Genomic DNA, 22505 nt, shown 5'->3' on the forward strand with positions numbered 1-22505 from the left:
CAACTCCTGGTTTCCCATCCCGCCAGTGTAGGGTGGTTGCAGGGCAGCATGGGCGGGGTGGGTACAGTTGAAGTGAAAAGGTGGTCGGTTACAGGAGACATGGAGGGAAGGCTCCCCCAGAGCTCACCCGCTGTTGCTGCGCCTTCTGGATGGTGGTGATCTGCTGGGCCACCACAGACAGCACCTCGATATCAATGCGATTGAACTCATCGAAGCAGGCCCAGGCGCCAGCACTGAGGGGAAAACATCGCGGGGGCACATGAGTTCAGAGCTCCCCGCCGCCCCCAGCACCTCCAAGGGCCCCTGCTGGCTGCTGGGAGGTGACCACTGCTGCCTCTGTGGCCATCTCGGTCAGCTCAGCCACAGCCCCAGCAGCCATGCCCCTTCCCAGTGCTCCCAGGGGCTGGGCCTCGACTCCTGTCGTTCCGCCCCACCCCCTCAGCACCCCGCCGGGCTCCTCCTGGGGCAGGATCCCCGCAAGAGCGCGGCTCCCCACCCTGTGCCACCTGCGCACCCAGCCTCACCTGGCCAGGCCCTTGAAGAACTTGCCCATGGCCATGAAGTCGAGCTGGTCGGAGCAGTTGAACACAACGGTTTGGATGGCCAAGGCCTTGCCCAGGTCTTTTGTGGTCTCAGTTTTCCCTGTACCGGCTGGGCCAGCTGGGGCGCCCCCAAACTTGAGGTGCAGGGCTCCGGTCAGGGTCAGGTAGCACCTGAGGGGGCGAGAGGTGATGGGCACAGCCCTGTACCTCCTCAGGAGTCCCACAGACTCGAGAGAGCCCCACTGTCTGCCGTCTCGGGCCCCGTGGAGGGGTGACTCCTGCCCCTCCGCATGCTGAGGGCGCCACGCACACCCAGCCCTGGCTGCAGGGAACAGGACTGGACCCCTCAGCCACCTGGCCAGTGTTCCCCACCCCATGGCCCTGCGGTGCTTGGCTCAGGGACCTGCCAGGATGGCTGGCCTGTGGTCACTATTCCTTTCACTCCTCAAAACCCAGCTTGAGAATTGAGTTGCTACTGAATACAGGTAGCCAGAGGAAGCAACTGAGGGCTTTAGGAGAGAAGTATTCACTCTGTCAAGGGACTTGCCCCCCGTTTCTCTCAACATCAGCTGCTCTGTCGTGGTGAAAGGAAGATCTGACTGATAAAACCTGTATAGCCCGCACCCACTTGATGCTTACTGAGCATCACACAGGTGCTAAGAGCTTTACACGGCAGCTCAAGAAACTCTCCTGGCTGCCCAGAGGAGGCTGCAGAGGAAACTGAGAACCAGGGGCTTGAGCCACCTGCCCAAGATCATGAAGCCCATGATGAGCAAGAGGCAGTTAGAAAAACCCCAAAGCCAAGCTCCTAACGTTTGATTGTCTGGTTCATCATAGATGAATTGCACTGTCTGGGTCCTGGACTCCTGGGCCAGCCAGAGCTGGAGGGCCAGCCAGTGTGAGAGGGGGTATGGGCAGGGGGGTGCTCACCTGTCCGTGAGGGGTGTGATCACCAGCCTACCGCTGTTGCCCAGGTACTCGTAGCCATAGATGAACTCGGCATTCACAGCCCGGATGTACAGGTTGTTATTCATCCAGTAGTACCTGGCATTGCAGGGAGATGGGTCCCCAGGGCATATGGACCATGGGCCACTGGGCAGGGTATGTGGTTGAGGAGAGGTGGTTCTTTGGGGTAAATGAGGGCATCGAGGCACACCCGGCTTCCCCCGGGCATCGAGGTCAGCTCCAGCCTCTTGCAGCTGACTCTCCACCCTGCCCTGCCCCCTCCTGCTGCTGCTCTGGCCTGGGGATGGATGCGGCCGCACTGCCTGCCCCCTCACCTCAGCTGCGAGATCCACTCGAAGTCATGCACGCTGACCACGTTCTCCTGGACCAGCTTGTGCACCACATCCTTGGCATGGACCTCAATGACGATGAGTGCCGACAGCACAGCGCGCTGCATGCGGGACAGACTTCCCCGCACCAGCGCCACCAGGTCACTGAGCTGCAGGAGCCAGGGCACATCGTCAGCGGTGGGTGGGCCTGTGCTGCAGGCAGGCTTTCCCTGCCTTGCTCAGGGATGGGCTTCTGCCAGCAACAACCCCTCTCTTCTGGGGGCTTCTGATGGTCTGGGATGGGCAGGGTGCGGGGATCAGGCAGGGGAGGGTAGGCAGGGCATTGGTCACATGGGAAGTCGGGCAGGGATGTCAATCAAAATGGAGGGACACACAGGCATCCATGTCCCCACCGTGTATGGTGTCCAGGGTCAGCAAGGGGCCTGGCGAGGAGCTTGAGGAAGGAGTGCGGTGAGCAGCCAGTGCACAGGGTGGGGGTGGGCCGTGGGTCAGCCCAGGAGAGCTCCAGGTAGGAGGCTCCCACCCTGACCTTGGGGAGAGGGGCACCTGCCTGAGCTCAGCACTCCCGTTAGAGACCCCCATCCCTCCCACTGGTGGCTGGTCATGAGACACTCGTTTCAGGGGTGTCTGACCCTCTACTCTTTGGCTCCAACCCCAGGCCCTCTTCTAGGATCAAGAGATGACAAAGCTCCTGGAGGGACTGAGCTGCCTCAGGGTGTGGGGTGTTGGTGGGGAGTAGATGGTGACCATCCCACCTTGAGTCTCACCTGCCGGGCGAGCTGGGGGAACAGCTGGCTGCTGAGGTTGCCAGCCTCCAGGGCCTCTTCCACTTCTAAGGTCCAATAGGTCTGACACCCGGCAATGGTCACCTGGCCAGGCCAGTTCAGAACCCACTGAGTCCTGAGCATCTGGGAAGATAACACAGGTAAGGCTGACCCAGGCAGCTGCCAGTGCCGACCCTGCAGACTGTTTTTCCCTTAGAGGTCATCTGTGCTTCTGAGCTCAAAATTCAACCTCAAGAGCAGAGAAGACTTTAAAACTTTGGGCCTCTCAGGTTGGGCAGAGTCATCACTTCCTCTGCTGTAGAGATCTGGAAGTGGAGGGGTGGAAGCCCAGGATTGGGAAATGTATGCATCCCGGGTTCACATCCTGACTGCCACCTGTGAATCACAGGTCCTTTGGGCAGGAAACATCTCTCAGCTACTTTGTAGGATAAGGCTTAACCCTGAGGTTAAGGGGTTCAGCTCCACCATCTGCGGTCATGGGGGCCTGGCAGACAGTGAGTGCTCGAAACATCACGACAGCAACTGATTATGACTAGGAACCAGTCTCACTTTTACTAGGAACCGGTATCACTTTTTGGGGGGTGTTTTCAGATTCCTCCCTCTGCTCCCAGACACACTCTGGCTGACTGAGAGCAACAGCAGTCAAGGCTGGAGTCTAAGGATGAGGCAGGTGCCAACTACAAATTGGCACTTGCCAAGAGCATCGCCAACGACTGAACAACAAAGGCGTTTGCCAGCTGAACCCTGCGCTGCTGCAGCTGCTGACCTTCAACCCCATGAGGGGGTTCAGGGTGGAGTGAGGCACTCTGGGCTCCAGGGAACCTGGTGGGACAAGTATTTAGACAGGAGGACATTTTCAGGAACAGATTTTATGATCCCAATCATTGCATCTCCTCATTATCTAGAAAAGCACTAAATCCCTTCATGATGACGACAGATCCTCGTGATCAGGAGAAAACCTCTTGCAAAGTAACCGCTTGACCACAGTCATCAAGACAGTACAGTATTGGCACAAAGACAGAAAGATAGATCAATGGAACAAGATAGAAAGCCCAGAGATACATCCATGCACCTATGGACACCTTATCTTTGACAAAGGAGGCAAGAATATACAATGGAGAAAAGACAATCTCTTTAACAAGTGGTGCTGGGAAAACTGGTCAACCACTTGTAAAAGAATGAAACTAGAACACTTTCTAACACCATACACAAAAATAAACTCAAAATTGGTTAAAGATCTAAACATAAGACCAGAAACTATAAAACTCCTAGAGGAGAACATAGGCAAAACACTCTTTGACATAAATCACAGCAGGATCCTCTATGACCAACCTCCCAGAATATTGGAAATAAAAGCAAAAATAAACAAATGGGACCTAATTAAAATTAAAAGCTTCTGCACAACAAAGGAAACTATAAGCAAGGTGAAAAGACAGCCTTCAGAATGGGAGAAAATAATAGCAAATGAAGCAACGGACAAAGAATTAATCTCAAAAATATACAAGCAACTCCTGCAGCTCAATTCCAGAAAAATAAAAGACCCAGTCAAAAAGTGAGCCAAAGAACTAAACAGACATTTCTCCAAAGAAGACATACAGATGGCTAATCAAAACCACAATGAGATACCATTTCATGCCAGTCAGAATGGCTGCGATCCAAAAGTCTATAAGCAATAAATGCTGGAGAGGGTGTGGAGAAAAGGGAACCCTCTTACACTGTTGGTGGGAATGCAAACTAGTACAGCCACTATGGAGAACAGTGTGGAGATTCCTTAAAAAGCTGGAAATAGAACTCCCATATGACCCAGCAACCCCACTGCTGGGCATACACACCGAGGAAACCAGAATTGAAAGAGACACATGTACCCCAATGTTCATCACAGCACTGTTAACAATAGCCAGGACATGGAAGGAACCTAGATGTCCATCACCAGACGAATGGATAAGAAAGCTGTGGCACATATACAAAATGGAGTATTTACTCAGCCATTAAAAAGAATACATTTGAATCAGTTCTAATGAGGTGGATGAAACTGGAGCCTATTATACAGAGTGAAGTAAACCAGAAAGAAAAACACCAATACAGTATACTAACGCATATACATGGAGTTTAGAAAGAAGGTAATGATAGCCCTGTATGCGAGACAGCAAAAGAGACACAGATGTATTGAACAGTCTTCTGGACTCTGTGGGAGAGGGCGAGGGTGGGATGATATGGGAGAATGGCACTGAAACATGTAAAATATCGTATGTGAAACAAATCGCCAATCCAGGTTTGATGCATGATACAGGGTGCTCGGGGCTGGTGCACTGGGATGACCCAGAGGGAGGAGGGAGGTGGGAGGGGGTTCAGGATGGGGAACACAGTCAATGTATGGCAAAACAAATATAATACTGTAAAGCAAAATAAATAAATTAATTAATTAAAAAAAGTAAAGTACCAGTCAAACATGTGAAAAAAAAAAAAAAAAAGTAAGTGCTTGATTGCATTAAGCTCCCACTTCACCAAAATCGTATATACTGACCATCCCCCAGTGCCACTTTGGAGCAGTCTCTCAGGGCTATCTGAGGTGCTGCCTCCCGGGCTGCAGTCCTCATTTTGCCCCAAATAAAACTTAACTCACAACTCTCAAGTTGTGCACCATTTTTAGTCAACACAGGCAGGTAACCCAGCCCTCATGATGGAGCAGAAAGGCGCTGAGAACGGAGCCACTGGAAGGACGAGCAGGCTGGGAGGCTGCGCTGGGAGGGGTGGCATGGCTCACCGTGGGGTAGGCCTTGACGGCCCTCTCGATGATGTCCCGTACGCTGGCCTTCATGCTGTTTTCCACCTCCCGCAGCCAGTCCTCCACGTTGCTGGATGGGTAGATGGAGAAGGACAGCTGCACCTCCTCACCCTCTGCCGAGTACATATGTGTGATCTCCAGGTCCTCCTGAAACAGCAGCTGCGGGCGGGGGCACGGGGGGAGCAGTGAGAGTGGGGTGAACCTCTGTGTGTCCAGAGGCCCTGCCCACCAGAGCCCCAGCGTGGACCCCGCCTGTGTCCTCCACCTTCAGAAGGTGGCTCTCGCCTTTGGGAGAGAGCTCCCCTTGGCTGGACCTCCCCTGATTCTTCGCGGGCAGGACAGATCTGCCTGCTCCAGCTGCGGCCCCGCCCACTTGGGGAAGGAGGCTAAGTCTGCCCTGCGAGTGCTCCCCCATTAACCCCCCCCCCCCCACAGGCCTGTGAGGCCTCCCTTGTAGATGAAGATGAGGACGAGGGGATTCAGAAGCCTCTGACCTCTTGGGTGTCTCAGCCTAGCCAGCACCTCAGTGGATTGCAGGGGGGCCAGGGCACCCCTGGATAAGCTGGGAGCAAGAGCTCCCCAACCCTGAGCCAAGGGAGCTGACCCTCCTCCCACAGGACCCAGGGATGTCTCTGAGGCCCTTGGATCTCATTCCCTCCTAAAAAGACTTGGGGTGAAAGAAGAGGTATCCTCCCTGGGATGATGGCCTCAGGGCACCTGAGCCCTTGGCCCAGCTACTCACCTGGGCGATGTTCTCGAAGCACTTGCGCAGGTGGGGCTGCACGGCGGTAGGGTCCTTTGTCTGGGACAAGATCTCGAGCAGCTCGTCATCAGATAGGAAGTAGAATCTGCCAGGGAGACGGGGTGAGGGCCGTCAGGCAGCCCTAGGTCCCAGTTGTCCCAGTACTACCGACATCCCTGCAGCCCACCCTGACAGGGTACTGGGCCCCAGCCTCGATGGCAGGCGGGAGCAGAGCAGGCGTGGGCCAGGCATCCCCCACCTGGGGAAGGCGCTCCGCTTGGTTTCCAAGTACTCGCTGAGGCCTTTCTGCACCATGTCCAGCAGCTTGTTGCAGTCCCGCAGGCTGTCCAGCAGCCTCTGGTCAGAGCACACATTGATCACCTGCAATGGCCCAGGTCAAAGACAAAATGAAAGTGAGTGGGTCCGGCTGGGAGGCAGCAAGGTGGGCTCAGAGAAGGACCCATACGTGCTTCCTAGAGACTCTCAGTGAGCCTGGGAAGAGAGAAGGGCAGGAAAATTGCCCTAAGCCAGGGGCTGCCTCTGTAATTCAAAAAGACACATGTACCTCAGTGTTCACTGTAGCACTATTTACAACAGCCTAGGTGGAGCCAGTGGTAAAGAACCCGCCTGCCAATGCAGGAGACATTAGAGACGTGAATTCGATCCCTGGGTTGGGAAGATGTTCTGGAGGAGAGGATGGCAACCCACTCCAGTATTACTGCCTGGAGTATCCCATGGACAAAGAACCCTGGTGGACCACAGTCCATGGGGTCACGAAGAGTCAGACGCGGCTGAAGCAACTTGGCACGGGGGCTGTCTCCATCACTTGTAAGCCCCACAGGAAAAAAGCCTATGATTAAAAACTAGGAATTCTCTACTGGTCCAGTGGTTAACAATCTGCCTTGAAATGCAGGGGACACAGGTTTGATCCCTGGTCAGGGAACTAAGACCCCACATGCTGAGGGGCAACTAAGATCCAGTGCAACCAAATAAGTAAATGAATATTAAAAACAAACAAACTACAATTAACCAAAGCCAAGGAATTTGATTTGCTGCAGGACTTGTCGGGTCCTTTAAAAATACTAATGGGGACTGCAAATCTCCAAGAGGAAAAACCATCAACTGCTGTGTTTCTGAGGCATGTCTCAAGACTGGGGAGCCCCCTCAGGGGGACAACGGCCAAGACCAAAGCCTTGGACTTGTCCTCCAGTCTTTCTTGCTCGGGGAGAGTTGAGCCCAGGAACCTCTTCAGTGCCCCAGCCGCCCTCCCTCCATCCCCGTGTGAGCTCGCCTCCCGGTTCTCGTAGGCATTCTTCATGATCTTCCTCCAGATCCGCTCCATTGTCTGGTAGCGCTTGCTCTCCACCGGCAGCTGCCGGTTGATGTCCTCGGAGCTGAAGATGGGCTCCAGGTAGAGCCAAGCCCGCTGACAGTTCAGCCACTCCTCCAGTACCTCCTGGACAGGGTGTGGACTGTCAGGGCCTGTGGTCCAAGTTGGGTCCTGTCCCCCATGACCCAGGCATTTTATCCCACTAGAGTTCTGGGCAGAGCACTGGAGACCAGAGCCTGCGCCCATGGGGAAATTTCTAGGTGGCGCTGTCGGTCACAGTACTCCAGGGAACAAAGAGGCTGCATGGATGCCTGCCTTCCAGGGAAACCCCAAGTCCCCCATAGGATGTCCAGGCCTCCAACAGAGCCAGGGGAGCTGCTCTTCCTTCAAGAGAGTCACACCTCAAGCAGCACACCACGAGGAAGCAATAAAGAGCCCAGCGCATGGAAGCCCAAACTAGTCTTCTCTCCTGGGAGGACTCTGGGTCTATGGCCCCAGGATTCTTTGTGGTGTACTGGGATTTGAGCTTGAGATCCCCCAAAATACTCTCTAAAACATCAGTCCACAGGTGAGCCCTCTTCAAGTCACCTTCCCCTCTCGCCTCCACAATCCTCTTTCCAAATCTGTCTCTTGCCTTTCCCTATCAGTGCAAACACATTCATTTAGTCATGAGTTCATTCTCTTCCTCACGAGCTGTGTGCTGTGTCAGGCTCAGGTCAGGCCCATGTGGGCTCCAGAGGAAACAGAGGAGAGGGTGGTCGCTTGCCTTCGAGGAGCCCACCACCCTCTGAACAGCCAGTTATGCCTCTGAATCACTGAGGGGCCAGCACGTGTGATGGGCTCTGTAAGGGGCACTGACCAGAAGCCTCAGTGTGAACACCCCGCAGGCGGGGGGTGGTGGGGGAGTCCATGAGGGCTGCTTGATGCTGATCCCGGGAGGAGATGGGACTCCAGGGAGAGACGAAAGCAAAGGATGGAGACCCGGGGACAATGCTGATGACCTCAGGCCTCTCTGGGTGACCCAAGGAACAGAGAGGCAGGTCTTCCTCTTTCAGCTTCTGCCCTTCACTGGAGGTCTTCAAATAGCTACCAGGAAGGCCCCTGGAAGGAGTTGCTGGGATCACACTAGTAGGCCTGGCCCTGCACTGACCTCAGGGCTCTGCAGACAGCCCCAGCCACTGGCGTCGAGAGCCCTAAAGAACAGTGATCCCCAGTGCCCTGGCGCCCTCACACCAAGGCGGCTCCAAATGAGACAGGAGTGGGAGCGGGAGGCTCAGGGAGGAGTGGGAAGGGACACTGAGGAGCCTCAGGCCCCGCGGTGTCCAGCCTGAAAAGCCCCAAGCCTGGAGGTCCCAGCTGCCCCAAGCGCAGGCAGCTCTCAGGGGTCTGGGGCAGCTCTCGAGCTCCTCTTTAAAGGCAGCTTTGGACCAGACTCTGGCCCCCCTCCATGCCCTGAACTGCCAACTCCAGCAGCCCAACCTGAGATGGACAGCCCCATTCTAGTCCGCCTCCTCTGACTGAGGGGCCTGTCAGAGAGCCAGGAGCCGGGCAAACCTGGGCAAGGCACCTCACCGCATCCAGCCCCACCCGAACATCATCAGGAGCCACCTCGGGACAGGGCGCTGGCAGGGTGGGGGAGGAGAGGGCAGGAAGGCCCACCTGCGTCAGCTTCAGCTTGGTCTCCCAGGAGTTGATGCGCTGCTCAAAGGGCTTCTTGTAGGGTGAGAAGGACATGCTCTGGGTCATGACGATGTGGTCATCGAGCAGCTGCGAGGCCTCGTCTGGGCTCTTGAGGATGTAGGTGTCCGTCTCCTTGTAGGGCATCACGTTGAACAGGATGGTGGACCACTCCTTCTCCATCTTGTCCAGAGCCTGGGGGTGGGGGGCGGGTGGTACAAGACAGGGTTGGGTCCCCACACTGAGCAGCACTGGGCGGGGAAAGGCAGGTTTTGCTCAACCCGGACCTTCAGTCAAGCCCCCTCTGTAGACTCTCATCTTGTCTCGTCAGCAAGTCCCCCATGGGCCCTCGTCGGAACCCAGGGCTGACGCGCTCTCACACGCTCTCATGCGTGTACTGGTATGTTGTGGGGCAGCTAAGCCACTGGTTAGGAGCTCTGGTCCCAGTTCCAGCCCTTACTGGCTAGGCTGCCTTGGCCAATTGCTGAACCTCTCTGAGCCTTAATTTGCCCATCTGCTAAGTGAGGCAATGCTCTCAGCACGCTCCTGAGGGGGGAATAGCTCGAAAGGAATAACTGAGTAATAACGGGGCTGGTGGACACTGTGCCAAGCACTTCACACACACTACTCACACACTTAATAAGATGCAGCTCATGCCTGAGGTGAGGGACCCCAGGGATGGGGCCCAGGACTGTCACCTTCCCACGCCATCGGGCAGCATGTGGGTGGGGCAGGGAGGGCCTGCTGGGGGCGGCCCACCTGCTCGATGGCGTACTCCTTGCCGGCCACCTCGGCCACCTTGCTGATGCTCTCGATGTGGTCCTGCAGGTTCATCTCGAGGCAGCGAGCAAAGGTCAGGTTGGCCTTGGGCCTGACATTAATGTTGATCTCGCTGGACAGCACGTCCCAGTGGCGGTTCCTCATGCCAGGGTTGCGCAGCCCCTGGATCAGTGGGATGTACGGCTTGAACTCCTCGATGCGGGCCCGGATGTCTAAGGCCACGTCCTGGCAGGCTGCAGGGCAGGGCGGCAGGGGTGAGAGGCAACAGGCTGCGGCAGGGTGGGGGCGAGGGGAGCGGCGGGCTGGCTGGGCTGCCTACCTGGAATGTCTTTGAACTGCTTCACGCACTTGTGCATGGTCTTGAAGGACTCGATGACGTTCTTCTCCAGCTGCTCTGCGTCAATGGCTGACAGGGGGTCATTCATCCAGCTCTCGGACCAGCGCAGCCAGTCGGAGGCTGTGGTCCAGAGGTCCAAGTAGGGCTGGAACTCCTTCACCATCCTGGAGAGCTTGTCGTACTGCAGAGGCAGAAGAGCTGGGGCTGGGCTAGGCCGCTCCTCCTGGGCCCCCCGCCCTTGCTCCTGGCTGCCGCCCCTGATTCAGTCCCCAAGGACTCAGGCCAGGCCTCTCTTCTTCCTTCCCCCACATCTGGGCTCTGAGTGGCTGAGCCAGGTCTGTGCTGAGCCTCCCGCCTTCTGCTGGGGGTCCAGCCAGCCTCCTCGCCCTGGGGACCACGGGGTGGGTAAGCTCATCTCTGCAGCCTGTTCAGTCCTGCCCCCACACATGCCAGGGCCCTGCCAGCTGGTGGCTGGTTCCAGAGGTGACCGCAAAGGCTGCGGGCTCCTCCTTGAGCCCTTCTCAGGGCTGGGGGACAGCGTGCCCGGGGGCAGGCCTACGTTGGTGATGGGCAAGCCAAAGATGCGCTCGCGGTTGTTGTAGAGCAGCGCCAACTGCTGGCAGTCCTTCAGCTGCTTCTTGACCCGCCGCACCTCGTTGGCGATCTCATGCGCGCGCACAATCTCCACGTGGGTGGAGAAGCCAGCCACCACCAGCTGCGGGCCGAAGAGCGAGGCGTCAGGGGCTTCTGCAGCCCCACCTATGCCCATGCAGCCCTGCACACATCCAGGGAACCCGAAGTCCCCAGAGCATCAACATCTCCCAGTTCTGAGAGGATTTTCTCCTGGAGGGGTTGGTTCCTGGTCCCTCACAGGCAGCTGACTGCCCCTGGTAACATGACAAGGTCAGATGAGACCTGGTGCCCTGAATGCCATGCCCACTGGGGCACCAGGATACAACTGAAGAGCTGGGGCTCTCTGAGACCCTGAATTTCCTGGGAACTTGCTGCCTAGGCAGCTCTCTGGCCTTCAGATCACTCTTTTAGCCACTTGTTCATTTGTCCAGCAACCACTGACACAGCACCTCCTGACTGCGAGGGTCAAGGCGCAGCCCTGGAGGGGTGGGGGGTGGGGTGGAGGGTGTGCCGGGGGTGTGTGTCTGTATCCTCAGCCCAGCCTCACCTGCAGCCCTTCCAGCTTCTCCTGGAAGTTGTTCTGATCCATAAGCTGGATTTTGCGGAACTTCTCCTCATCTTCCAAGTGTTGCTGCCGCACCAGCTCTATCTGCCCAAGGATCTTAGTAGGCCAGTTGCTGGCAGCCCATCTGGATGGAGCGGGGGTGGGGAACGGTGGGGATGTCACACTGAAATCATGGGGCGGCAGGCCAGATTGAAGGGGAAACGGGGGATCCGGGCAGCAGCTGGAGCATCCAGGGCTGGGCAACAGGGAAGCAGAAGAAAGCCTGGAGGCAGCCGCTGCCACCCTGCGGAGTGGGGCTGCCTGGCAGGAGAAGTGGTCCCTGCCCTGGGGTCGCGGGCAACGTGCAGGGAGACGCACACCCAGTGTGCCCAGTGCAGTGACAGGCCACGGAGGGTGGCTGACGTGAGAGAAGCCATCCTGAGTTTCCCTCTTCAACCCCAGGCCTGCAGGGGCCTCAGCTCAGATGAGGCAAAGTGCCAGTCTCTAGCCTTTATTTCCTTGGTGATCAGCCAGGGATACCAGGCCTGCTTCCTTCACATCAATGCCCTCTGCCAGGCTGACCTGGGGGTCCTGTGGGCTTCAGGGATTCTGCATGCAGGTGGCCTCAGGCTGCAGGTCCTGTGGGAGGCCACCCTGGGCATGCCCCACAGAGGAGGTGACTTAGGGCCCCCAGGCAGGGTTCCCAGGAAACAGTGCCAGTCGCTCCCAGGCCCCAGAAACCTGGAGGCACCCCCAGTCTGTACGACAGGCTGGGCAAGGGGTCTCAGGGCCTGAGTCAGGCTGTCCCAACCTGAGGCCATTTCCCATGACGCTCTTGAGCTGAGGCAGGGGGCCAGTACTCCTCCCCAGGTGCCACACAGCAGGCTGGGCTTTGCCTTTTCTCTGTGTTCCCAGGGACCCTCAAGGGCTTCAACCACAAACAAGGGGATCATAAGCCCAGAGATCACATGTATATCAGCAATGACGGGATAGAGGATGGAGATAGGCTGGGGGCAGCAGGGTCCCTAGACCAAGGGGGCCGGACTTCCTTCTGCCCCACTGGCCAGATGGCCCTGGGCCCATGTAGAGCCACGGCCTCTAGCATCTCAGTAGGGCATCTCTGGTGTGACCGCACAGCCTGCAGCCACTGTGGTTCAGTACCTCTTTCCCCTACCTCCTGCTATCCACTACCCACCTGGTGTGGGGACCAACCTCCCACTCACTTGTCATTGAAGTCTTCGGCGCTGAGGTTGTAAAGGAATTCATCCATGACCTGGTAGTCGCCCATGATCTTCACAATCCGCTCCTGCGTGTACAGGCAGCCATGAGAACCACGTGTGCCTGGGAGGTGGGAGGATAACCGGACCAGGCTCCCCAGAGTGGTTGGGTGCTATGGAGAGGTTGCCCTCTTTCGGAGAGGCGAGGCCTGGGACGGTGGAGGAGAGGCCAGCTGCAAGGCTAGCTTTGAGCTTGGGGGTCCTGGGGCCGTGGCCACCACACCTCCAACCTCCAGCCCCCGACCCATGCCCTCTGCCCTGCTGACCTCCCAGACAGCAGAGCTCCGAATCTCCACTGTGCACCCAGCCTCCCTATCCTTGGAGCCCATTGTCCTCTGTGTATCTACCTCACTCCCAGCTTCCCGGCTCCTGCTCCTCCAGCTCCCAGTGGGCCCACCTCACCTCCAGCCCCACCAGCTTCTCGGGGACACCCTTCATCCACTCGCGAAGCTCAGCCAGCTCCTCGATGCTGTTGGGCTTCTCGTAGATCTTGCGGCTGATGCTGCGGAATTCTTCGCAGATCTGGCAGGAGGGGGAGGGCTCTGGGGAGGCCGTGGGCCCCTCTCTTGCCTTCCCAGGGCCCTGCTCCTCCTCCTCGGCCCCCCACCCCATCACATCCTTCAGTGCAATCTGAGGCGGGGTGCTCCCTGCCAGCTCACTGGGGAGCTGAGGGTCACCTGGCACGTTCCCTCCTCCCCAGCCTCCTGCACCAGGACCACACCCTCAGCTCTGTGAACTGATCCATTTCAGGGGGTTCCTTGTGAGGGGTCCCCCGGTCTGTACAAGTCCAGGGAAATAGAGAGCAGCCCCCACCTCCTGGGACCTCTCATGGGGACCCCTGGCAGGGTCGAGGCAAGGAGACTTCCAGACCCTTCCATTAACACCCCTGAGCCTCACTCTGCATGCACGGTGCATGTGCTGCTGCAGCCGCTGGGGCCGGACAGGCGGGCACTTACGTTGTCCACCTCCCTGTGCAGGTTCTTGGCCAGGATATCCAGCATGGCAGTGGCCAGGGCCTTGCGCTTCTTGGACAGGCTCTGCTTGACATTGTCCACGTTGATGTAGAAGGGCCCGATGATGATGCTGCTGGGCAGCGAGCCGTCCAGGACCTCTTTCTCATGCAGGTGGGTGAGCACCACCTCCCGCACCTCCTCGGCTGATGGGCACTGCGTCTGGAAGGCCCTGGGGACAGCAGGCACCCACGAGGGGCAGAGGGTGGTGAGAGGGCGGGCGGGGGTCACCCAGACAGGCAGACACACTCCAACGCATGCACGCACTTGAGGAAGGTGTTGACATCGTTGTTGTTCAGCTCCAGGTACTTTTTGAACTCCCTGGCGTAGGCCTGCAGGGGGATCATGGCCTTGCGCACTGCATTGGCGATGACGGCCCGCAGCTCTTCCACCAGTGGCTCGTGAAGCCCCACCGACTCCAGCAGGGGGTCGCCGCTGATGAAAATGTCCTCCATCACCAGCTGGGGGTGAGGGGGAAGGGGCACAGAGCTGCATGAGCCACAGGGCAGGTGGGCAGAGGGGTGGGAGTGTGGTTCAGACTGAGTGGGCAGGAGTCTGGGGGTGGTGGTGAGGGGACAGTGTTTCCTGCTGGGTCCCCTAGATAGGGCTATGGACTAACACAAGGCGGGAAGCCCTGTGATGCCCACTGAGCGGCCGCATTTTCCTCTGCCCTTCCCTGGCTCAGCCCCGGGGCAATGAGACAACCACGTTGCTGGTGGCTCTAAGCAGCAAGGGAAAGAAGAGGGGACCGGGTTACAGAGGCTCTGGCATGGCGGGCTGTGCTGTGACGAGGAATGAGGGCTTTTGAGAAGGGGTCTTGAGAGTGCAGGTGGGTTTGTGTCCATATCCTGAGGGGAAGAGAGAGGTCAGGAGCTGGGTGGGAGCTGGGTCAGACATGGCTGTGGCAGGAGAGAGCGAGCCTCACTCCAGTCACAGGCCTGACCCTCTGCAGCTAGGTGAGCTTGGGCTGCTCCAAGCCTCCTCTGCAGAATGGGAATGTCAATGGCAGCACCCAGGCACGAGTACCCACTGTACCTTCTCCAGCTGGGGCACTGTGTGGGTGGCCAGGATGCCTTTGTCAAAGAGGGTGAGCAGAGAAGTCTCAAACTGCTCCAGCGGCGTGCTGTAGTGCACCCCCGAGGTGTCCAGCATCAGGTCCACGATGAACAGGGGGTTCTTGCGGGGCCTGTAGGGACAGTGGCCAGGGGGAGCGGGGTGGGGACTGTGGGCAGGGGCCTGAAGAGGCACGCACACAGGAGGCGCAGCCCCTGCCTGTGCTGCCGGTCTGATGGCTCCGGAGCTTCTCCATGAGCGAGACTTGCCTCTGCCCTCTTCCCAGAAACTGCCAAGTTACCAGCGAGAAAGACCCAGACCAGCCAGACAGGCTCCTCTGTTCCGGCCACTTGCCCAGAGGCCCAAGGGCACGAGGGAGAGGGAGGACCTCCACACGATCCCGAGGTCATCAGGGCAGGTCAGCCAGACCCTGGGCGCTTGTGGCACCCACACCTTCCCTGGGAGCCCACCAGCCTTAGCTCCAGATGCCCCATCACAGGCAACGACCCTCAAGCCTGGATCCCCACTGAGCCTCTCCACGCTCTGGATTGCTACCACCCTGACCTTGAATGAGCATCTCAGACATTCTGTGTTCCCTGCCTCCCACCAGTCCCCACAAGGGCTCAGTGAACCCTAGGAGTCAGCCTTGCCTCCTCCTCACACACGTCTGCCCTCCCCCAGCACTGCAGCCCACGCACTGCCCCAATCTGCCCTACCAGCCCATCGCCCTGTGTCTAGACAAGGACCAGGGCTATGGTCCAACTTCTCTTCTGCCTCGCTCTTCCTGACAAAACCAAAGCATGGTTTGGGGATGTAGTTCAGATTGTTACTCGCCTCTGATGGCTGCTGACCACATTTAGAATAAACCCAGCCCCCGACCATGACCCCAGGAGGCTCTGCATCTTCTGGCCTGGTCCCTGCAACCTCTCTTGTGTTGTTCTGACCAGCTCTCCCTGCCTTCCCTACTCTAGCCGCAGCTGCTGGCCTTTCCTTCCGTGACGGCTCCAAGTTCTCTCTCTCCCTTCCGTGACTGGTGCCCCTTCTCCAGCATCCCCTGACCGGGTTTCCTCTCATCCTCAGTTCTTGGCTCAGATGTCACATCCTCCCTGACCTCCTGCCAGTGGCCCCTCTCCCAGGTCTGTCACAGCTTCCGCCAAGATCAGCAAGAACTGTATCTGTTTACTTCTTTGCTTGCTGTCTGTGCCCAGGTGAGAGCTGGGGCCGTGCCCTTCTTGTTCCCCTAGAACCTTGCCTAATTCATGGCAAGTGCTCAGAAAACATTTCTCAGGCTTTCTTGGTGGTCCAGTGGTTAAGAATCCGCCTGCCAAAGCAGGGGACACCACTTTGATCGTGGGTCCAGGAAGATCCCACATGAAGTGGGGCAATTCAACCCATGCACCACCACTACTGAGGCCCCTGTGCTCTAGAGCCCGTGCTCCACAAGAGAAACCACTGCAGCGAGAAGCCCAAGCACCGCAACTAGAGAGCAGACCCTGCTCACCTCAACTAGAGGACGCCTGCGTGCAGCAGTGAAGGCAGCAGAGCCAAAGATGTAGGTTAGGAAACATTTCTCACCTGGGGAACTCAGTGCCTGACTGAGATGGAGGTCACCAGAAGACACACCAGCTGGAGGTGCTGGGACATCCCCCAGCAACCAGGGGAGCAGCCCCTACCCCTGGCATCCAGGACCTGGCAGAGCTGGGCACCCTGCCCCTGGTGGCCCCAGTCCCCCCAGTTCTTCACTGCCCTAGCCACCGGCGCCTGAGAAAGAACAGTTCTGGTGTCGACAGGTGGCTCCGCCCAGCCGAGCCCTACCTGTAGGGGCTGTTTATTAAGTCTTCGCCCCAGACCATGTCGTCGGCGCAGTCAAGCACGCTGCAGCAGGCGTCGTTGATGAACTGCGCAAAGCTGGCGAGTGAGTCCTGCACCAGGAAGCGCAGCGTGTCCTGCAGCATGTACTTGAGCAGCTCCATCAGCTTGCGCAGCTTCGACATGAGGTACACCTCCCAGTTGGTCTCGTAGAGGTTGTACCAGCCTTTGCTCATGTCGCGGAGGCTGCTGCGCATGGCCACCTTAAGCGTGCTGATCCAGCTGTCCTTCAGGAACATCTGCACCTGCGGGGCCACGGCTGGCATCACAGGGCCGCCTGACGGACGGGCCCGCTTCCTGCAGCCGCCACGATCGGGGGGCCCTTTGGGCTCAGATGACCATCCCCCCACCCCAGCTTACTGCCAAGCCCTGCCAACCAACACCCCTTGCCCACCTCCCCACTGGGGACCAGGGCTTGTGGGGGAGGGGAGAGGGGAAGGAGGGAGGGGCAGCAGAAGCCAGTTTTCCCACCAGTCAAGGGAGAGATGGAGAGACACGGAGAATGAGGCAGACAGAGAGAGTGAGGCACACAGTGGAGCAAAGAGAAGAAGACGCTTTCCTCCTAGTCCTGCTCGTGCCTGTCTCCCTTGACACTGTACACCCCTCGCCCCTCATACTCTCTTGCTCAGGTAGAGACGGGTGTATGGGGTTCCTGCTCCCCTTTACAAGGCCAGGAGTCTGCTTCAGACGCCTCCAGTGTTGGACAGAGCACGACTAGAAAAGGTGCCCAGCCTGCTTATCCTTTTCTGAGATGAACCACGCCCTTGGTAGCCTCCCCAGTCTCCTGCAAGGTCTGGGAAGAGGCAAGGCCTGGTTTCAAGGAAAGCAGGAGCTCTCAGCTGATGGGATCCCAGGCTTCCCAGGGCCCCTGTCTGTGTCCAGTGGCTCCGAGGCCCTGGCCCGCTGCCGCCTTCCATCCCCCGGATGCCCACGCACCTGGGAGAAGGTCTGCGACTGGATCTGCTCGAACTCCTCCAGGCGGCTGTACTTGGAGAGGCTCGAGTGGAAGAGGGACATGGTGGTCACCTTGTTGCACTCGGCCCGCACCTTGCTGAGGGCCGTGATGACCTCCGGCCGTGTGAGCAGGGACACGAAGGTGAAGTCTGCCTTCTGTTCCAGGAAAGGGTACTTGGGTACACTCACCAGTCCTGCCGGGGTAGGTGGGGACAAGGCCCAGTGTCAGACCAGCCTTGGATGGACCAGGGATCAGGGACAATCTCCCAGGTAATGATGGGGAGAAAATTCCTGCCTCCTCCCTGGAAGAGACACCCAGGTCCCTGGAAACTCTTCTTCCCCATCATCTACCTAGGTGACCCCAAGGCCCCGCAGTGAAGTGCCCATTCTGGGATGGCTAAACCAGTTCCCTCCAGGTGACTCTGGGTCACAGGCCCCTTCAAGGTGGGCAAGAACCGTGGGCTCCCTCCCCACCCCCTCTCACTTACCCTGCACACAACCCCTGGGCCCAACCATTTACCCAGTCACTTCTGCACCAGACTTTTCAGAAGCACTTTTTTCCACCACCACCCGCTCCCTGACCCTACACCCCAGCTCTCCAAGCAGGTGGGAAAAGAAGGGGATGAGTTCTGGGGACAGGGAGGTCCCAGAGGAAGGGGCTGGAGGGCTCTGGCCAGGGGTGGCCAGGGGACCACCTTTGCCCAACCACCCTCACCTTGCTTGGGCACCTTCTCCTCCTCCTTCGTAGGCAGAGTCACGTAGGAGAACGTCTCCGGCTTGGAGGAGACGATTTTGTCAAAGTTGATCTTGTTCATGCTGCGCTCGTAGTCCAGGCTTACTTCCCTGGAGAGGTTGCTGAGGTGCTCCAGAACCCTGCCCACAGGAGTGGAGAGGGCAGAGTCAGCGAGCTCCACACACCCTGCCACCTGCATACAGCAGGCCGGCTGGGCTCATGGCTCTGCCCTGCCACGGACCTGGGGATATGGGTTTAGGGTGTCCCCTCTGCATTCTTGGGTTCACCTTTGTGATGTATAGCCAAAGATATTCTAAATGATACAAAACTTAAGAAATGGAATTATGGACAACCAAGGTAACGATGGACAGGGAGGCCTGGTGTGCTGCGATTCATGGGGTCGCAAAGAGTCGGACACGACTGAACGACTGAACTGACTGAACTGAACTGAAGGTAACGATGGTGACATCAGTTCAACTCTCCCCAGATACATTTTTTTTTTAAAAAAGAAAAGGAAAACCAAAGCAAGAAGAACAAATAATATTTACTGAAACCTACACCTTTAGCATAACTAGAATAAAGAGAACATCCAAACTCATATTATCTTCAAGCAGAAAAACATCAACTCTCAGTGCACTCTCACTCACACTTCAGCTGCAAGCCTTCATGGAGAAGAAGGGAAGTCTGAAAAAAAACTGCAGGGAGGGAAGTGCGGTAGCCCCAAGATGGATCTAAAATTCCTCCAGAAAGAGAAAATGTTTCCTAACTGCAAAAAAACCAAACAAGGTACATCAGGGCGCTTACTAAAAGGGACTTAGCAGCGCTTGTTCAAGGTAGGAGTCTCTGAAAGGCCTGACTTATAAAGGGGGAAGGTAACAGGAAAGGGGTCTTTTGGAGACTGGGAGTGTGAGGCAGCTAGAAAAACAAGTGAAAATTAGGAATCCTGCAAGAGAGAACAAAATCCTGGAGGACACACAACTCTCCCCGCCTCCCTACCCGCAGCATAGACACACACACACACCATGGCCATGCATTTAAGAGAAATTAATAAGCCAGTTTGCTAATCTAACACAAGAGGGCGCACTGGAACTAAAAATCTTGTGCATCTTTCCAAATCCATGAAATGAGTAGGTGAAAGACTCTATGCATATAAAGCTACTATAAGAAAAAGAAAACACCTTACTTGATGAAAATTCTCACATACCTTTCAACAAAGATAAAGCAGAGGAAAACAAATACAACACTGCAAACTAGAGTGTATCTTTTCAAACACGCATTTGGACACATGAAAAAATAAAACATGGGTATAGGCAAATAACAGGAAGAAATGATATTTAATTGGACTCAGTGAAAAACAGAACTAAATTATCTAATGAAGGAAAGCTAAATTATTATAAGATGTCCAAGGAAGAATACAGTCAAATTTAAAAGGTAATAAAATACATTTGTGAAAATTAGAAATATAACCAAGAGAATAAAAATGAGAAGAAGAAAGAACAGAAAAGGATCAGAAAGTTGTTGAATTAAAAACAGGCAGAGTGCCCCTGACCCTGCAGCAGGCCATTGCCGACCCATGTCTCCGCTGGAGACTCCTGGAGACTCACAGCACACTCTAATTCTTATTACCAAAATCAGGTGAAGCCTGGCAGGACAGACAAAGGTGGCATTTAGGAGGTGTCTATCACAGTCCAAGAGAGGATGATAGTTAAGTCTGGACTACGGAGAAAGTAACGGAGATGAAAGAAGGCTGGAGCCGATGAGGAAACTGAAGGTCAGAGAAGTGGAGCAATCTGCCTGCACCCATGGAACCAATAAGGGGTGGCCCCAGCCTTTACACTGTCATCACACCTGGAAACCACAGTGTTACATATGTGGGCATATTCAATTCTCTGTCAATAAGACCCTGATAAAAACTCTGGACCCTGGGGATTAAGAGATCAAGCCTCGAACCTTTGGAGTGGGAGCACTGACTCCAAGACCCTAGACTACCAGAGAACTAACCCCAGGGAGTATCAAACAGTGAGAACTCACACAAAGGAAACCACTTGAACACAAGACCCGGCATCACCCAACCACCAGTGGCACTCTGCGCAGGACACCTCATCTAAACAACAAACAAAACAAAAACACAAACCCGGTCATCAGCAGACAGGATTACCATCAGAGAAGAACAAACAGACAAAAACTCAGCACAAATCTCACCCTATATGAAGCTTACACAAATCACGGGACCAAACTTAGGAGAGAAAAAACCAAAACGAAGAAAGAATTCAACCTTGAAGCCTGGGAATAAGAGATCTCAAACACAACGCTGCTGCTGCTGCTAAGTCGCTTCAGTCATGTCCGACTCTGTGCGACCCCATAGACAGCAGCCCACCAGGCTCCCCTGTCCCTGGGATTCTCCAGGCAAGAATACTGGAGTGGGTTGCCATTTCCTTCTCCAGTGCATGAAAGTGAAGTGAAAGTGAAGACGCTCAGTTGTGTCCGACTTGTAGCGACCCCATGGACTGCAGCCCACCAGGCTCCTAAGTCCATGGGATTTTCCAGGCCAGAGTACTGGAGTGGGTTGCCATTGCCTTCTCCAGCTCAAACACAATAAGTTTAAAGAAATAATGAAATGGCAGAGAAATACTACACAGATGAAGGAACAAGCTAGAAACACAGAGTTCAAATAAATGAAGAGGAAATAGGCAAACTACCTGGAAGAGAATTCAGAATAATAATAGCAAAGATGATCAAAATCCTTGAAAACAAAATGGAGAAAATACAAGAATCAATTAACAAACACCTAGAAGAATTAAAGAAAAAACATACAGAGACAAACAACACAATTACTGAAAATAAAAATACTCTAGAAGGAATCAAAAGCAGAATATCTGAAGCAGAAGAATGAATCAGTGAGCTGGAAAATTACATGGTGGAAATAACTTCTGAAGAGCAGAGTAAAGTAAAAAGAATGAAAAGAACTGAGGACAGTCTCAGAGACCTCTGGGACCATATCAAAAGCACAAACATTCGAATCATAGGGGTCCCCAGAAGAAGAAGAGAAAAAGAAAGGGTATGAGAAAATATTTGAAGAGATTATAGTTGAAAATTTCCCCAACATGGAGAAGGAAATAGTTAATCAAGTCCAAGAGGCACAAAGAGTCCCACCAGGGTAAATCCAAGGAGACACACACCAAGATACATACTAACCAAACTAACAAAGAGTAAAGGAAAAGAAAGAATACTAAAAGCAGCAAGGAAGAAGCAACAAGTAACATACAAGGGAAACCCCATACGCATAGCAGCCGATCTTTCAGCAGAAACTCTGCAGTCCAGAAGGGAATGGCAGGATATATTTAAAGTACTGAAAGGGAAAACTCTACAACTAAGATTACTGTAACTGGCAAGGACCTTATTCAAAATTGATGGAGAAATAATCTCAGACAAGCAAAAGTTAAGAGAATTCAGCACCACCAAACCAGCTTTACAACAAATATTAAAGGGACTTATATAGTCAAGAAATATAAGAGAAGAAAAAAGACCTACAAAATCAACCCCAAACAATTAAGAAAATGGCAATAGGAACATATATGTCAATAATTACTTTAAATATAAATGGATTAAATGCTCCAACCAAAAGATACAGACTGGCTGAATGGATACAAAACAAGACACACATTTACGCTATCTGCAAGAAACCCACTTCAGACCTAAAGACACATATAGGCTGAAAGTAAGAGGATGGAAAAATATACTCCATGAAAATGGCAAGCAAAAGAAATCTGGAGTAGCAATCCTCATATCAGACAAAATAGACCTTAAAATAAAGAATATTACAAGCGATAGGGAAGGACATTACATAATGATCAAGGGATCAATCCAAGAGGAAGATATAACAATTGTAAATATCTATTAGATGGGGAAACAGTGTCAGACTTTATTTTTTTGGGCTCCATAATCACTGCAGATGGTGACTGCAGCCATGAAATTAAAAGACGCTTACTCCTTGGAAGAAAAGTTATGACCAACCTAGATAGCATATTCAAAAGCAGAGATATTACTTTGCTGACTAAGGTCCGTGTAGTCAAGGCTATGGTTTTTCCAGTGGTCATGTATGGATGTGAGAGTTGGACTGTGAAGAAGGCTGAGCGCCAAAGAATTGATGCTTTTGAAC

The 22505-nt window shown here is 55.1% G+C and overlaps 1 protein-coding gene across 1 annotated transcript in view; it reads right to left on the reverse strand.

Moving 5' to 3' along the window:
• Nucleotides 1–22505, reverse strand: part of DNAH1 (dynein axonemal heavy chain 1) — a 77153-nt gene that overhangs the window by 34035 nt on the left and 20613 nt on the right. Inside the window, exons 8-29 of the mRNA XM_018038291.1 lie at nt 18329–18486; nt 17596–17807; nt 16606–16904; nt 14773–14923; nt 14005–14198; nt 13684–13909; nt 13130–13249; nt 12674–12756; nt 11454–11595; nt 10833–10988; nt 10256–10454; nt 9916–10169; nt 9139–9351; nt 7441–7605; nt 6409–6530; nt 6150–6255; nt 5387–5566; nt 2605–2745; nt 1823–1986; nt 1473–1586; nt 525–713; nt 128–233 (exon numbers count right to left, since the gene is read on the reverse strand). Of these exons, the coding sequence (XP_017893780.1) occupies nt 128–233; nt 525–713; nt 1473–1586; nt 1823–1986; nt 2605–2745; nt 5387–5566; nt 6150–6255; nt 6409–6530; nt 7441–7605; nt 9139–9351; nt 9916–10169; nt 10256–10454; nt 10833–10988; nt 11454–11595; nt 12674–12756; nt 13130–13249; nt 13684–13909; nt 14005–14198; nt 14773–14923; nt 16606–16904; nt 17596–17807; nt 18329–18486 (3694 nt within the window). The remainder of the gene's footprint in view (nt 1–127; nt 234–524; nt 714–1472; nt 1587–1822; nt 1987–2604; nt 2746–5386; nt 5567–6149; nt 6256–6408; nt 6531–7440; nt 7606–9138; nt 9352–9915; nt 10170–10255; nt 10455–10832; nt 10989–11453; nt 11596–12673; nt 12757–13129; nt 13250–13683; nt 13910–14004; nt 14199–14772; nt 14924–16605; nt 16905–17595; nt 17808–18328; nt 18487–22505) is intronic.

Source organism: Capra hircus, chromosome 22 (genome assembly GCF_001704415.2).
Source record: "Capra hircus breed San Clemente chromosome 22, ASM170441v1, whole genome shotgun sequence".
Classification (NCBI taxonomy): Eukaryota; Metazoa; Chordata; class Mammalia; order Artiodactyla; family Bovidae; genus Capra; species Capra hircus.